The 18070-nt window shown below is 43.1% G+C and overlaps 1 protein-coding gene across 1 annotated transcript; it reads right to left on the minus strand.

Annotated features, from left to right (window-relative positions):
• Positions 1-8636: 8636 nt before the first annotated feature.
• LOC310989812 (protein ELFN1-like) lies at positions 8637-15554 on the minus strand (the record flags this gene model as incomplete). The annotated part of the gene is made up of 4 exons (XM_083976963.1): positions 8637-10758; positions 12772-12938; positions 14992-15145; positions 15262-15554. 4 exons carry the CDS (start codon positions 15552-15554, stop codon positions 8637-8639), a joined length of 2736 nt encoding a protein of 911 aa, XP_083833089.1.
• Positions 15555-18070: the final 2516 nt, after the last annotated feature.

Genomic DNA, 18070 nt, shown 5'->3' on the forward strand with positions numbered 1-18070 from the left:
TTATGTAAATGTGATTATTATTGTCAGTGTCATAAAACATCTGCATTAAAACCTGTAATCCAATTAAAGTAAATGTGTATGTGCATATTAAAGATGATCCAAAATGATGAGTAATATAAGATGTCCAATTTTATATTGTTTCCACATAGATTATATTACTGTATTTGTATTACTGTTGTATTGACTTGCATTTTTTGCAAAACTTCCACTTTTAAAGACAATTATTTCAATAGTTTGGTCATAAAAACCTGAATTGAACCTGAGTTGGTAGAATGAAACCTCTGCTCTCAAGAAAGACCAAAGTTGTCTGTTTACTTTGCCAGAGATCACTTGGACACAACGGAGGCCTTCTGGACGTCCAAAATTGAATTATTTGGCCACAATCACAGGAACCATGTTTGGAGGGTTCACAAACTTTCAAGCAGCACTATAGCCTACAGTATACACAGAATTACATAACATGAAACATAGCTAATAATGAAAGGAATTGCACAATGTGTGGATTAAAGTCCATTTTTGAGAGGACAAATGTATTATAATTTAAAAACATATGCATTAATGTGAAACATATTCTAACTATAACTGTTATTTCTGCATTTATTATGTAATTTATTCATTTCTGTATATATTTCAATAGCTGTACTTACTTATCTATTTAATATTGACTATAATTGCATCCCATATAGACCCACAGCTGTTCACAGGTTTGATGCTATTACTCATAGATCACATGTACTTACCCCCTGCTGTGCGGTGACATAACCCTCCATGTTGTATAAAACAGGAAGCAGGTGGATAAGCGGTCGTGTTTGTGCATGATTCATTAAGGATGTTGATCCTTCTTTTGTAACGGCGGTGTCAGACTGTATTAAAACAGGAAACGGTGAAAGAGTAAAGCTGCTGACTCGTGGTTCAGAGAAATGCACTTACCTTGCTTCATGCATGCACAGCAAAGCTTCTCACTAAATGTCTCTGAATGAACATGGAGGGTGTGACCGCGTAGACGTTTGTGTGTGTGTGTGTGTGTGTACAGTAAGTTAAAGTATAGCCCAGATTTGACAGTTCAAAGTCCAACCATGTCAAACCTTTTGTTTGGCACAAAACATCCTGTGATTGTGGGGGAAGTAGGTTACACCAGCAGCGCTATCGACAGAAGTCTCTCATTTTTCTTTTAGTCTTTCTCTCTTATTTTGTTTTTAAAAGCAGCTTTTCTTTTTCTTGGCATGTCCGACACCAAAACATCAGAATAGGTTTCGACTCGTGCGATAGATACCCGCTCTCCAGACACTCCTCATTAGATGGTTCACTTGGTCCAATCACTCGCTGCTGTCAATTAAAATTCAGCAAAGTAAGCATCCCAATTCATTTCACCAAGGACACGCTCTAAATAGGGCCTTTCATTCACAGTGCCAATCCAACATGGCATCTCATCGTTTTTTTTTTTTCTTCTTTCTCCCACTTTCTTCCTTGTTTGAAGTCTTTCTTGACTCAGTATTTTTGAGGGTGTCTGGGGTTTTGTCAATATTCATGTTCATCCAACTTTTCCTAAAGCTAATTTGGCCCCTGTTTTTTACATTGACTCAGATATCGGCTGGACTGAGACATTAAAAAAAAAAAAAGGTTGGTTTTGCCAAAAAATTTTTTTTTTTTTACATGAGTTATGCAATTTATTTAACAGGATTATATTTCACTTCAAGCCAAAAAACGGTTCACAAATATCACTCAGTCATGGATTAATCAATTTGAATTATTAATTATCGTGATGTCTTCATGTTGCTGTGTGATGGTATAAAACTACAAGTATTAGTAATAAATCCCCAGCTCCGTATGATCGTGTGCACAGAGTTAAACAACATACAGCGACAGATACAAGGACGCTGTTTTAAGTTGTGTGTGTCTGTCAGCGTCTGAGCAATCAGCCCAAAGAATTACTTCACCCAAATTACAAAAACAAAAAAACAAAACAAAACAAAAAACAAATTTTCTTTCTATAACCTCCAGGAGCAGCTCATCGTTCAGACGCTCTCAGTTTAATTTGTTGAGGTTTTCAAGCCTCTGAGAGTTCAGCCTCCAGTCTGATGTAACAGAGGAATAATAATGGAAATATTGTTGTTTTATTGTCATGATGAAAAAAACAATTCATATTAAAAGGTGATTATTCAAGAGTGACAGTGTCTATTGCAACGACATTGCGGCTGAATTTTTAGCTGTTTTTTCTTTTTCAGCAACATGTCAGTCGGTTCGCTGCTTTGGTTCAGGTAGAAATATCCTCAACAACTACTGGATGGATCTGTGTGGAAAAAAACATCCAATTTACTTTAGTGAACTCCTGACATTTCCTCTCGCGCCACCAGCAGGTCAACATTTTCCTTTATCTGGTGAGTTTTGTTACAGACATTTTTGTTTCCCAATTTTTCTTATGACTCTAATGCTAATTATAAGAATAACTAGATTTCTTGATTTTTCTTCTAGTATCATGAATCCCTCTAGTTGTACCAGCTACTGGTACAACTAATGATTTTCCATTCATCCTGGTGAACAGTGCATATATTACACCTGCTAAATGTCAGTGTGAGGATGCTAGTGTTGGCTCTGCTGTACCATAAGCTGTGTCCCAGTTCATGGGCTCTAACCTTTCGGAGGATGTAGGCTACACAGTCCATGAAGGCAATGATGGGAGGCCACGAAGGATAGGTGGACTGTGTTCTCCTAGAACAGGCAACAGAAGACTGGATTTGGAGGAGCCTTTGAATTAGGATGGGCCTTACTGCAACGCTGTGATGTAGTCGGCCAGAAAGAGGAACTATGCAAGATTTTTAACTGCTACATTTTTACCCTAAATTAAACAGCTTTGGAGTACTTATGATGGTTAAATAAACGACTCTTAGCTCGTTACGATGGAGAATGGAGGCTCACTGCCTTCCACCTAGCGTTTCTTGGCTGAAAAACAATCTTGCAAGATCAGAGCCGCCGCCCCGGGTGTCCCATCTCTTGTCTCTGGGCATCGCGACACAAACACGCTCCGTAACCCATAATCTCTTGTTTATGTCGTAACATTGTATATGATAATATAACCTATATATGTACGGCTTTATTGATTGATTTCTCGCCTGCGTCGTTGTAAACAAATCAGCACCGTAACATAAACGTGCGGGACATAGCAGAGCGATCCTGCGTCGGTAATGATGTAGGAGCTGTCCATGGTTACTTACTGTAGCCAAAAGTCTCTTGACATATCAAACAAAGAAAACGGTAACACTTTATTTTAAGGGGTCCTTGTTCCTGTGTATCTACCTAATTAATTACAGTGTAATTACCTATGTAACCGTATGTAATAACATGTACTTACATTGTAAATACATAGTGTATTTTGGTGTACTTACAGGTCCTTGTTACACTTGTAATAAGAAATGCTTGTGCAAAGAGAGAGGCCACTTTGGCATTTCTTATTACAAGTGTAACAAGGACCTGTAAGTACACCAAAATACACTATGTATTTACAATGTAAGTACATGTTATTACATACGGTTACATAGGTAATTACACTGTAATTAATTAGGTAGATACACAGGAACAAGGACCCCTTAAAATAAAGTGTTACCAAGAAAACTACTATGGAAGTTTTAATGGTCAAAATACTGACAATATCATGACGTGAACCCTATGTTGCGGTAAAAAAAAAAAAAAAATATTGTTGGTGATTCGGAGGCTATACTTTACGGGCCAGAAACAAATGCACATGGCCAGGAGGAGGGTTAGCAAAACAGCGTACAAGCGACCAGACTTGTGTAGTTCCCCTTTAAAATGCGTCCTCCGAGGGATGAAGCCGCTGAACTGAGACACAGCCGTAGTGCTGCCTCACGGAGCAGCCATAGCGTGGCTGTAGACCTGTAGCCTTGTTGAAATCTAATCCTGCACTATTATATCTCAAAAACCTGAACAGATAAAAACAAACACATCTGCATGACAGGAAGCTGCCTGAGGCTTGCTGAGAAAATCTGTTAGTTTGGTAACTGGATGACTGAATCTCTCTCAGGTGAATGAACCCAGCATGACTCTGCTGCCTTATTTTTATTGCCGCCGTCGGTTGGTGTTTGTGGAAACACAGCGTCCTCAATACTCTGGACAATTCAAAACTTTCACTATCAACTATTTTTCACCGGAGATTCTTTATTGGAAACATCAAACTGTGTTCTCTGGGACAGTCTTATGGGGGGGAAAAAAGATGTTTTTGTTGAATTTTTAAAATGATTTTTTTTTCCAACAATGTGAATGAAATCTAGTCCCTTCAGGTGGAGGCAGAGATCTCAGAGGCAGACCACTGGGACTAAGCAAGAAAATGTTTATTACAAGATTTGGGTGAACTGACCCTTTAAGCATTTATGGACGTATCACTAGAGCTGGATACAGATAAACACTCACACTATTGATAAAAAGCACGTTCCCCATAGACCACCATTATAAAAAGCATCAGTCTTTACCCTCTCTTTCTCTTTTTATTACTAAGTTTTGATTCAAGAAGGATTTACGTTTAACTGGGCACCACTCATTAAAATAACTGGGCGCCATCTTTGAGTGTCGTTGTTATCCAGCTCCTGTGATACGTCCACCACACTTGAGTCGAACAGAAGTGATCGGCCATGTTTGAGATGCGAGGTGAACGTCCTGAGTGTGTTTTCAAACGTCTGGCATACATGTGTTTTCTCCAGGAAAGGAGACGGTGAAAGAAAGGCTATTTTATTGTGCTCATTTTTAAATCTTTTGACAAGAAAATAAAGAAAGCCTCTGAGAAATCCTATGGCAGATCGTTCTCACGTTCTCTCTTCCGTTCTCTCAAATCTTTCTCTCTCTCTCTCTCTCTCTCACTCCTGAGTCATTCACTTCCACTGAGGATTTCCTTTGCAGCATGCCCCGTTGTCGTTTCTGTCTCTAGTCAGAAGGACCTCTCATTTGCTTCCACTTTCTAGGCATTGTTGTTTTTCAAAAAAAACACAGTTTCTCTTCATCACGCTTCACAGAGTAGCAGCGCTTGGTGGAGGTCACCGCCGCCGCCGCCAGCCGTCGACCGCCGGCTCCTCGTCGTCTGAGCTCTGCTACTCTCTGACACATGATAAATTCAGGCCATTATTGTTCATAAACAGAATGGAAAATAGAAAAAAAAAAAAAAAAAAACAGTAGTTTAATACATCGCTACATTGATATTACTGTTACTCAAAGAATGCTCAAGTGAGGCTTAAGAATCAAGCAATTACAAAATTGCAGTCAGGAAAGTATAAGTTAAGAAACAAGGATTTTTTTTTTCCACTTCTTCTTGATTTTCAAAGCAATGCTAAAGTTAAAAAGATCAAATAAAATCAAATGTTTTAAGGCTGTTGTTTAGTTAAAGCCACAATCTGGGACGTGTGATGCAGAAACAAACCGCGGCTCATCATCGGTTTCCGTTTTGGATCAGAGCTGTTTGCTGCAGGAGCTGCTGCAGAAAGAGGGGAGGAAATAAACTTGCCTTTTCATTTTCCTATTTTAACAACACAATTCAATGTGCTTTTGTCAGTGCTACAAACAGCTGTGGCGATTTTCACTAACCCACGATTATGGCTTTAACTGGGCTTAATGACTTGAGCATTCTAAACTCATTATAGCAGAGAAAACAAATATTATTTTATACAGTGTTTCCATTCACCGATAAACTTTATCATTGTTTTTTTTTTTGCCGGCTTCAGTTGTTTCTATTTGTGTAGTTTTTCAGTGTCGTCTCTGGGTTGGAGTCAATTCTGTTTCAATTCAGAAAGCAAAGTGGAGCTGCGTTTTCCTTTTTTTGTAATTTGTAATCAATTAATAATTTTTTTTTTGTCAGCACCATGTCAGCGCTCGTTAAACTAAAAAAAAATCGACTGAATTGAAATGTCGTCGACTCCAATCCCACGGTCACGGTCTTCTTGAATGAGTAGTTGTAGCACAGTTCTGTAAATAGTAATAAACAGCAGTAGGTTTGTTATCACATTTCCTCCTCTGTTCAGCCTCCAGTGTTTTAAGATCCTGCAGATATACATGAAGTCTTTTTTTTTTATCACCACACAAGTGATACTAATCACATTACTATAACACTTCCTATACCAAGAGCTTCTTTTTTTTTGTTCTTTCTCCCCAGTTTGAAAACCTTTGATAAGGCAGAACCCCAGTTGTACTATTTAACTTCTAAAGCCGTCTGCAGCGGCAACATTTTGGGCGTCTTGTTAAGACAACATTTGGTTCACGTGGGTGCGAGAGGGGGGGAAAAAAAGTTGTCCAGAAGAATCTGAAGAATTTGGTCAGATTTTTCTTATTTCGTTATTCTTGTTTTTAGAAAAAGCCCAAGTATTCCTCATTAATCTCCAATACTGAAACACAAGTGGCCGTCTGATGAAAGTTTCCTGCCAGACAGATGAAGACACTGTTTTGAATACAGCTCATACACCAGAAACAGAAAAACCAGCTGCTAAAACAGTATTAATTTCTCAGAGAATACATTCATCTGTGTGTGGTTGGAGTTGTGAGTCTGTGTGTGTGTGTGTGCATGAGTACACTTGGATGCGTCGCGTCTACATGTGCTAAAGTAGCAACTGTAAGGGTGATGATGGGGAAATAATCGGGGGGGAGGCCAGGTCAAAAGGAGGAGGAGGAGGAGGGGTGAGGGTGGGGTTTTATATAAGGGTCAATTTACTACCACAGTACTTTGGTCTTTAGAAATGATTGGAGGATAGAGAGAGAAAGGGGGGAGGGGTGGGGGGGGGAGCAGTGAGCCAATGGTGGTGGATCGTTTGTCTATTTTTTTTTGTGCAAATCGTTTCTTCTGTTTGGCAAACTGATGTGTGTCGAGGATGTGGAGGAGGAGGACGAGGTCTGTAAGTACTAGTATTTAAAATCATTTTCAAATACTTCTTTGTGATTTATCAAGTTGGCACAATGGCACCACAGTGGAACCAGAGGAATAAAAAAAAACCATAAGAGAATAAAAAAAAACTTGGGAGATGGGAGGAAAGAGGAAAAGGTTTGGGGTAAAGTGGGGGTGAGGGGTTGGGGGGTGAATGAATTGTTGATAAAACACAGTGGAGCTACAGTGTATCGGGAAGGAAGCTGAGAGTTTTAGGTCTTTTTTCCTAAGAGTCGTTTTTTGATTTTGAACAGTGCAGATATGTTTCCCCTGTGGGAATTGAAGACATTCATAGGAAGATTAGAATTTTTTTTTTTTCTCCTTAGTTCGATTTTCAAAATCAAAAACGTACCATTGTTAAGTGAGCAGGTATATAGGTAACTAACTTGGGATTCTGGTTTCTGAAAAGTCTGAAAGATTTCAAAACCCAATGTTGTACAAACAAAACAGTCACCTCTGTTGCAAATATAGAACTTCATCTCTCTCGTCTGTACAGCGTTTCCCTCTTTTAGGAGGATGAGGAGCAGGTGTAGCAAGGAGAAAGGTTGGGGAGGGGGAAGGTTGTGGCGGTGGTGGCGGTGGGTTTTTTTTTTTTTTCCCAAGAGAAATGACGCGTTTTGTTTGTGGCTCAGCAGAGAACACATTCCTCTTGGTAGAAAAGAAGAAACTCAAATGTCTTGTCCATCGTACTGTTTGTCTCTGTTGGTGTGGACCTCCCAGCTGAGAGGCCGAAAACAGTCAAAACACAGTCACACGACAGAGCCATGCCATATTCAAATAATAGAATATCAATGATGAGGATCATAGGAATAATAATAATAAGAAGACCAGTAATGATAATAAGAATAATTAATAGTAATAACAACATATCATTCTAGGTTTTTTAAATTCTGTATATAAAAACAGTGGCGAGGAGACGTTGGTACACAGTAGGGCTCTTACTATCCCCTTGGTTGATTTGGCACATTATACTCACTCTCTGGTGAGAGCTACCTACTCGTTCTCAGCACAGTTGAATACTTCTGTTGCCGAGGGCGACCCATCCAGAAACGTTTCACATTTCGATTCGTTCCACAAAAAAAAAAAAAAAAAAAAATTGTCTTGGATGTCTCGTGGCTTGTTATCGCAGGACGCGATACAAAAAACAACACCCAACACCCTCCCATCTCGCCCCCTCGATGAGGTCGATCTGAACCGATGGGATGTCAGATCAGAGGCGTTCGGGATGGATCGCCCGGCAAACGTTTTTAAGGTTTCTTGTTAATCTTAAATGTTGATTCTTCTTTTTTTTTTATAACTTTTTTTCATTCAAAACTTAGTACAAATAGCTACATCAGTCGGAGCTATAATTGTCATTACATTACAAAAAGTAACTCAGTCTCTCTATAAGTTATGATTTTTGTCGTTCAATAGAATATATTAGTTTGGTCCTCCTTTAATGTTCTCAGAAGAAAAAGGCTTAGTTTGTGTAAAGTGTGAGCCAGTGTTGTGTGTCTGTGTGTGTGTGTGCAGTTTGAGTCTGTAGATCCTGTAAGTTGTGTGTGTTTGTGTGTATTTACAGGTCTTTTTTTCGAATGTATCAGTCTGTGTTGTCTGTATCAATACGTCATGGGTGCAGTGTTATTTCTCCATCTTCAGAGTGTATGTGTATATGTGTGTGTATGTGTGTGTGTTGGGGGCGGGGGTTAGGGGGTATGGGGGGGGGGGGGGGGGGGGGGCGTGGGGCTCAGGCCTTCTGCTGTGCGGACACGCCCTTCCAGTAGTCCAGGATGTCGTGCAGATCCTCATCCTTGGCGAACTGCACCTTTCGCCTCAGGGCGTGTCCGGCCGCCACGTAGCCTTCGTCCTCCATGGACGCCTGCCGGTGCCTCTTGCGGTGCAGCTTGAACCGCTCCCACAGGCCCAGCGTGGGGGTGCACAGCAGGCCTTCCTCCTCCTCGTCCTCCTCGGGGCTGGAGCAGTAGCTGAGGTTGTGGTACTGGGGCGAGAGCGGGTAGTGGGGCGAGAGCTGGGAGTAGGCCAGCTCCCTCTGCTTGGCCTGCCTGCTGAGGGTGAGGGGGTCCAGCATGGAGGGCTTGCGGCCCCCCGGGTGGTGGTGCAGCTCCTGCAGCATCTGCGGGTGGTGCTGCAGCTCCTGGAGGTGCTGCTGGGAGCCCGGGTAGGAGTGGCGGTGCTCGTTGTACTGCCGGATTCTCTGGGCTTCCGCTCGGAGGATGGCCGCTGCCGGGGTGACCGTGCGGATGCCCTCTCCTCCTCCTCCTCCCCCGCCGCCTCCCCTCTCCCCCCTCTCCCCCCTCTCCCCGGGCGAGGTCCTCTCGATGTAGCGGGTCTCCGACGTGTGGTACCCTCCCTCCGAGCGGAAGGAGCGTGGGCTGCGCGCGGAGCCGGGGGAGGAGGAGGTGCTGGGCCTCTTGGAGGTCGGAGGAGCCTCCATGCTGTGGTGTCGCTGCAGGGAGTGATGGTAGCTCCTCCCCCGCTCCTCCCTTCCTCCCCTCCCCCCTTTGTACACGGGGGAGAGGAACTCGCCTCCTCTCTCTCCTCGCTCCCCTTGCTCCGAGAGAATCACCAGCTGCGGCTCTGCGGTGGAAACGGCGCCTCCACCTGCAGAAGACGGGGATTTGATCCCCTGCTGAAAGGACGTGGACTCTGACTTGAGAGCATCTATACAGTTGTTGATGATCTGGTTAACTTTATCAACTTCTTTTGCTATCGTGGAGATCTCCGCCACAGAGCCCTGGGGATTAGCCTGCGGTGACATTTCCCTCTCCCGCTCCCGCTCCCGCTCCCTCTCCCTCTCGATGCCGGAGCCTCTGACTTCCATGTAGTTTAGTTTCACCGGCTTGTGGGCTGGTGTTTCTATCACCTCCTGCAGCTTGTACGGATCAATCTCTCCACCCTGAGGCAGGTACGGCATTCTGGACAGACTGTCCCCGCCGCCGAGCTTCTGGGAAACAGATCCCCCGCTGCCGCCCTCGATATCCCCCTCCCCTCCGTACTTGAGCTCTATCAGCGTCCTCTGGATCCTGCTCATCTTCCTCTCCTTCTCCTCCATGATCCTCTTCTTCCGCAGGCAGTGGACGACGAGGCCGAGGAAGAGCAGCATGCCGAACAAGCAGCCCAGAATAGTCATGATGTAGTGAGTGGCCGACGACTGGTTGGCTATCCGCTCGGGGCCAGCCCGCCGGCCGGTGGAGATGGTCAGACACGTGTGGTTGAAGCGCAGGGAGTTTCGTATGGAGGCCACACAGTACGTGTAGTCAGTGTTGGGTTTTAGGTTCTTCACCTCGATGTCTTCTCTTTGACTTTTCAGATTCTGGATATCGGTGAAGAAGCTGTTGTTGTAAAGCACCAGGATGTACATCTTCTTGTACGGATGGGGGATCTGGACTTGTATCACAGCGCTCGAGTGCAGCACCTGTTTTAGCGTCATGAGCGGACCGCTGTCGGAGAATATGGGGCTGAAGCTGATGACCTCGTCGGGAGGGGTCCCGGACGCACAGTCGTCCAGTCCGCAGGGAGAGGCGGCATCCGGGGACATGGTGGTGGAGTCGGGGCCGCCGATGGAGATGAAGGGCGTCACGCTGCTGCCGTCCTCCGTGCAGACGATGCTGAGCACGTGCAGGGCCGTGCGCTGCGTCGGCATGCGGGGGTTCTGGCTCAGGAGGTTGAAGCCGGAGAATCCCACGGGCGAGTCGCACACCATCCTCTCGCTGGTCCGGTTGGGGAAGGCCGCCAGCCAGCTCAGGAAACCCAGGATCTCGCAGGAGCAGTTGAAGGGGTTGGTGTAGAGTTCACAGGTCGTCAGCTTGGAGAGCCCCGAGAACAGGTTACCATCCAGGACCTGGATCCTGAGGACGACACGGAGGGAAAATCACACTCTAACTTTTATACACAATCTGCTGCTGCCAAATCAAACAGTGAAACACAGTCAGATTCAGACACAATTTAAAAACCATTTTTCTTCCTTCACAACAAACCTGCATTAACAACAATGTATAAAGGATAAAAAAAATGACATACATGATATTAATGGGATAGTTCAACATTTTGGCAAATTGGCCCATTGCCTTAATCCCTTAGGAGTAGGTTTGTTACCTTTAATTGTCGGTGCAAGTACAAGTACAACTCCAAAACGCTCTGGTGGACAAGTTGTGACCTGCACATTCACCACGCTATGAGATAATATCAGAACGTTACCAGACAGAGTTGTTTTAGAGGTAAATTCATGCAAAACCACTGATGTGCGTTCCCGTCGTGGGCCGTTTTTCGGCAAGCAGTCTCTGTATTTACCTCTAAAACAGCTCTGTCTGGTAACGTTCTGTTATTATCTCATAGCGTGGTGAATGTGCAGGTCACAACTTGTCCACCAGAGCGTTTTGGAGTTGTTGGATTGTGTATTGATGAGTTTGATGAGGGAAACCAAGAAATCCCATTAGCCTCCGTAGCGTAGCTCTGAGCAGCTCACAGCTCTGCTCCGCCGTTCTAAAAATAGCTTGCACCGACAATTAAAGGTAACGAACCTACTGCTAAAACTATAGGGATTATGGCCATGGGCCAATTTGCCAAAATGTTGAACTACTCCTTTAAATAAATAGAGAGTATTATGAATACTGTCTAAAGCAAACAAATAGGAAGGCAATTATGAAATCTCCCACTAGCAAGCCTTAACCCGACCCCATGCAATGGCTTCCAGTTTTGACCACTGACCTCCCTAATTACCATACAGACTTACAGAATTAAATAGCAGAAACAGAAAAAGCATTTAATTATTTATTTCTGTATTCATTCTGGTATATCATGCAGATTGTTCACCAGGTTTAAAGTTCCAGTCTCCAACTTTTACGCAAACTCTTGCCACAGCCTCTCAGCCTGCAGGCAGCTCCCTCTGCAGCCACAAAAGGTTTTATACAACTTTTTTTTCCCCTCATGTGCAGTAGCGAACCCCAAGACCTGTAAATAGACTCTGATGTGTACCATCTACAGGCATTTTGCTCCTCTGTCTTCTTCCAGACCTCAGTTTATGGCCTTAAACATCTCACAAATTACTTTTCTGCGCAGCCCAAAGAACAGCTAAACCTGCTCCATTCAGCTGTTGCATTTGGGCGATGTGATCAATACCAATTACACATCCAACAGATGAAGAACAAGACTGTGATTTCCACAGAGAGAAAAGTAGGGATCTCAACTTTAATTGAAAGCATTGCTTGTTGCATCATGATGTGCAGAGAGTACCGTCGGTGTCTCTGTATCTTCTGCACTGCGTTTTTTTCTTCCCCGTATGTTTTGCCCAGCGCAAGTAGCAGATTGGTGAATTTAGAAAGCTGGCCTTGATCTTTGATTTTTCAGCCTGACATTTAAAATTAATGTTTTGGGTGCATTTAAGAAATGTGTATTCTGTTATGTAACTCCAGTGCAGCTTGTTTACATCATGTTTCTACATTGGGAGTCCACTTTTTAAGATTGTGTTGCCATTATCCAGCAGCAAGAAGTGTAGCTTCAGGCTGCAGTGATTATAATCAATTAATCATTGCATTGTTTCCTATATAAAGTGTCAAAAGACAGTTTAAAAAGTTAATAAAAATTTCCCATAGCCTGAAGTGGCAATTTTAGATTGGTTGTTTTGTCCAAATAACAGTTTAAACTGTAGATAAATTCAATTTTCTGTTATTAAAAAAAAAAAAAATTAAAAAAGAAAAGCTTAAAAGAAGCAAATCCCCACTTTTGGGGAGATTTATCCATTCATCTAGTCGACTATTTTTTATATTTTTGTAAATAGTTGACTTAAAATTGCCTTTAATAAATCTGCTAATCATTTCAGCCCCACTACAGCTTTTTTCCCATTCATATTCCACCACACGTACCTGTTCATGGACAGATCGATGTTCTCAATGTTGGGACATTCCCAGAAGGTGTTGGGTGTAACAGTCTCGATGAGGTTGGCCTGCAGGTAGAGATACTGCAGCTTGCCCAGGCCTCGGAGCATCCCCTCTGTCAGGTTCCTCAATTTGTTAAAGCCCATCTGGAGAACCTGGGGAGACAAAGACAAGTGGGATTATTCTAATCTTTGAAGAGCCGCTCGGCGCCAGGCATCACTCACTACAAGCTGGAAAACATACAGAAACAACAGACGACGGTTCAGTACAATTCTTGTTTCACATGCTGATCTAAGCCTCTGTGCTGTTCTGAATTTACTCAGATCTGTCTTGTTCACATTTTACCTCCTGGCTCAGCTCCAGCAGCTGGGGTAGATGTGTGAGCATGCCAGTTCATTATGGCTGCTGCGTTCAGCTAAGTTTGGCCAAGCACTTTTGCCTGAATGTTTCTGGAAGCCGTAATGAGCAGGTGTTGTCTTTCTTGTGTGACTGTGTCCATCTGTGTGTGCAGACATGGACGAATTTAGATCGCTAGCAGCATCACAATGGCAACTCAAAAAAAAAATCCTCTCTTTGATTAGAAATGGAAGTGCCTCATTCAAAATTTTTGTAAAGATTAATAATATTAATATTATTTAATGTTTTGGTTTAACTGTTTTAGACATATTTATATTAGTTACAAGGAGCAAATGGACACATTGCTCTGTTGATACAGGGGGAAGCAGTAATGTTTTTGACAGCTCCTCTCTTTGTTATCTTTTTTTTTGGTAGAAAGCCAAAGTTTAGGTTTGTGGACACTGCGCCTGAAGGCAAAATAAAGTTTGTGTTTGACTGACATGGGATCGCAGTTATTGCTTTCAATTCAGCGAGGCAAGACCACAGCTAAACCCCCCGGAACAAAGGGCAGCGGCTAAAGCTGGTTCAAGCCACCACAATATCTTAGCTGGAAAAATAAACATGTTTTTTTGTGTCAAGAGAGACAGAGAGGGAGATTGCAAACTAAATATTGTTAAAACTTAAATATAATTCAGTCAAAAACAACATCACTATTCTAAACTAATAAATACTATACTAAAATACTACTAAAATATCACATCACAGTCGCTAGGATTAAAAATCTCACCTGGTAATTTATTCTAAACTACTTCACAGATCTTGATGCTTGGCGCAGCAGCTAAATAAAGATCGATATCAAACAGGTGCAGAGGTTTGATACTCTGAGTTAATTATGTATTATGTAATTAGATTATGAGTCTGCTGAAGCATTGAGGTGGAAGGCAGCAGTGTTTCAATGGTGCAGCTGGTTAAAAATCACACCATTTATTCCTTATTTAAACATTTCCAGAGGTTTTAATATGTCTGAATATATATTTCATGCTGATCAATTTTTTATGCCCGAGTCCCGTGACCCCTGATATCTCAACGCCTTCAGGGAGTTTCTTTAAACTCGGCACAGACTCAAAAAATGAACTGATTTAGAGACTGGTGATGAAAAGGTCAAATGTCAAGGTCACAGTGACTCGGTTTCAGGCCATAACTCACATATTCATTCATTAATTATGATACAATTAAACCCAAATTTATGCGAAAATGATAAAGTGATGACATTTTATATCCAAGCGGTCAAAGGTCAACTTCACTGTGATGTCACAATGTACTCACAGCTGTAACTCAGGAATCTTCACTGGTTTGTAAAGGCTGACAGCCATGAGGTAAAAATATAATAAATATAGCACAGATAATAATAATAAATTGTATTTGTAAGCGCTTTTACAGATGCTCAAAGACACTTTACACCTTGAAAATCATAAAATAGAGCAAAGTCAGAGTGGAATTCAGATTAAAAACAGCAATAAAACAGTATAAAACACAAAAATCATATATTACAGTAAAAGCTCATTTAAATGGTGAGTTCTGAGCATGGTCTTGAAAGTTGGGAGGTGTGTGCAGATACGGATGGGTTCCAGAGGGAGGGGGCAGCGATGGAAAAGGCTCCGTCCCCTCAGGTTCACCCCATAAAAAGAAATCTATTGTCCCCTGTAGTGCAGCAGCAGAGGAGTAATGCAATCAACATATCAAAGCACTTGAAAACCTTCCTCTGCTGCGTTTATCTGCATTAAAGTGCATCCGTGAGCGTGTGTGAAGAGCGGATGCATATGTATGTATGTATGTGTTGTGTATGCCCAGAGGTTTATCATCATCACTCACCTGCAGGTTGAATTGTGCTGAGAACGCTCCGTCTTCCACGTAGCTGATATCATTCTTGGTGAGGTTCAGGTAGGTGAGGTTGCCAAAGCGACTGAGCGATGAATAATGGACCGACCGTATCTTGTTCTCATTCAGCCTCAGATCCACAATGGTGCTGTTGAGAGACGTGTGAAGGCTGTAGTAGACGTTTGGCAAAGAGGTACACACAAAAAAGGCAAAAAAAAAAGACAATAATTTCAGAAAACTGGCTCTGAGTCGGAGCGCTCTTACCTGTTGATGTGGGCGGGGATGGCCTCGTACGGCGGCTGGTTCATGCTGCAGATCGCCAGCCACACGAAGCCCTTCTCCCCCTCGATGAGCCAGCAGTCGGCCGTCACCGTTGGCAACCGCATCATAGACAGCAGGGCGAGCCAACAGAGGAAGGAGCTGGCTCCGGACAGGACCGCCGTTGAAGAACCTCCAGTCGCGTTTCTCAGTCTCTGCCGTCCTCCGCTCCTCTGGGCCATCTGGGATTGGGTCGTTGCAACATCCATTGGAGAAAACCGTGCAGAGGTGCTCGCCATCTAACATTTATTCATGCAGGCTGCTGCCGCCATTTGAAAAGAGGGGAATGAGTTGGGTTTGGTTTTATCTCGGCGTTTTACCTTTTCCCCTTCAGATGTGTGTCTGCTCTGCTTTTGATGTGGTCACAGCATGGTTAACTGTGATACCGAAGTATTTACCAAAGTAGAAATGAGTGCAGGAAGTGAAGGGTGTGGGTGTGGGTGTGGGGTGTGAATCACTTCATTGGCAGTATGCGTGTCTCAGTAAACTGTATCAGTTGTTTAATTAGGGGGTCACATTTGATTTATTATGTATTAATTGGCGAGTGGAAGTCGTCCCGGTGCCAGATTGGCTGGAGCTCATGTCCTCTGTGGCCATCTGCATGTCTGATTGGACAAGCACCTCTTTTCTTTCTTCCTCATCACTTACTGGTCTGTACTTGGTGTGAGAACTCGTCCCTGAGGGGCAGAGAGAGAGAGAGAGAGATAGAGAGAGAGAGGGTGTTAGAAAAGAGGCGCTAATGAAAGACAGTGGTGCGGTGAGATACCAACACAAACACAACCCTGTTACCAGCTGGGTGAGACAGAGGTAGTCGCTTCCTGTTGGATAAAGGCCTGACACACACACACATACACACACACAGAGCAGCAGCATGTACACACACAAATATATGCACACACGCGCACATTTCCATCTTGACAAGTCCAATTAATGCACACATTGGTGCAGTACACATCAAGCAACTGCAAATTCTTAAAATACACACAGCTTGTTGTTGTTGTTGTGCTCATGCACACACAAACACACACAAAACATGCACGCGCGCACACATATTTCCTACCACACCATTAGCCTTGGGGCCTCGATGGGCCCGGGCTAAGAATGTCCATGGCTCTGATACTGTATCTAATTAATTAATCTGCTCTAAATAAAACACTTCCTGAGAAAAACAGCTGATGTCTGATGGAGCAGGAGAGACGGAGGGATGCGGGGAAATGAAAGAGGCTCGTAAAGTGCTGTGGAGTGGCGAGGAGGAGGAGGAGGAGGAGGAGGAGGAGGAAGAGGAAAAAGTAAAGCAAGAGAGCAGCGAGCAAAGATGTTTGGGGGGAAGGGGTGGGGGAAGAGAGAAGAGAGAAAGAGAGGCAGTGATACTGTGAGAAAAAAGGGAGGCTGGGAGGAGAGAGGGATGCAGAGTGGCTCTCTGTCTGGGGAATTTGCAAGAATAGTGGCTCTCTTCTCTCGTCTTTCTCTCTGAGAGGCTTTTTCTCCGGCCGTGAGAGCGACAAACAGGATGTGACATCACAGAGGTGAAGGAGGTGAAGAGGTCCGGCCCTCCTCCTCCTCCTCCTCCTCCTCCTCCTCCTCCTCCTCCTCCTCCTCCTCCTCCTCCTCCTCCTCCTCCTCCTCCTCCTCCTCCATCAGCAGCAGCATCTCTTGGCTGCTGCTCCCTTCCTTATTGATTACAGATGAACGGCGAGGCGAAGAGGTGCTGATGTGTCACCTTTAATCTGAGGTGGAGGGTGAACGAGACAAAACTCCTCTGACGTCGTCACGTCACTGATCTCTTTCACGTTTACTTTCATATTTTGTTCACAACAATTTATTAGTTCTAATACTTTGCCAGCACGTTGGTGGCACACGCAATTTGTCTCTGTTATTGATCCATCGACACTCCCCCCTCAAGTTATCTGTCCTGCTTCTTACTGTAGCTGTGACCTCTGGTGAATGGGCTAAATCTTAATGGGAGTATCAATATTATATTTTGGGGCCATTTTTGGCTTTATTTAGATACAGCGAGGGAAAGACAGAGACATCGGGGATATGGAGATGGAGTGCAGCAAAAGGCTGTGTGTCAGACTTGAACCCAGAAGTGAGCCAGAGAGGTGAGTATCACTGACATTGATCCTAAAAGTATCAAGCTTAAGATTAAGATATACAGTACCTTATTGATCCCAAGGCTGAGAAATGACGGTTTCAGAAGATAACACCCATACAAATAGAGAAATAAGAAAAATAATTCCTATAAAATAGGAAAGAATATACATAATGTAAAGTACTGGTATGAGTATGAGTATGGAAAGTATAGTTGAAGAAGGAGTGGTATATGCAAGTGATAAGTGTTATGGTGAGATGACATCCGGTTTTTACTTGTACCATAATGTTATTTTCCATATCCTAGACTGACCATATTTTGATCTCCAAAAAAGAGGACACTTGGCTCTTACTTAAATGATGATTGAAATTAACAAAAAAGATGCCTCATATATACATAATATACAATAAGTATGCCTCATCTGTATGGATATACAATTCAGCTATACAACAAAACATCTCTCTATAACCACAGACACAAATTCAGATCGGCTTCCCAGGCTTTATTGATGGTAGAAAAATAAAATAAAATAAAATAAAATAAAATAAGCTCTCTGGAATAAAATAATGATAGAAAAACTATTGTATTGAAAAATCTACCTCCGCTGGCCCCGAACCTGTGTCACTGCAGATAAAACTCAGAATTCATTGTGCACCATCAATT

This window comes from Trachurus trachurus, assembly GCF_905171665.1.
Source record: "Trachurus trachurus genome assembly, chromosome: 1".
Classification (NCBI taxonomy): Eukaryota; Metazoa; Chordata; class Actinopteri; order Carangiformes; family Carangidae; genus Trachurus; species Trachurus trachurus.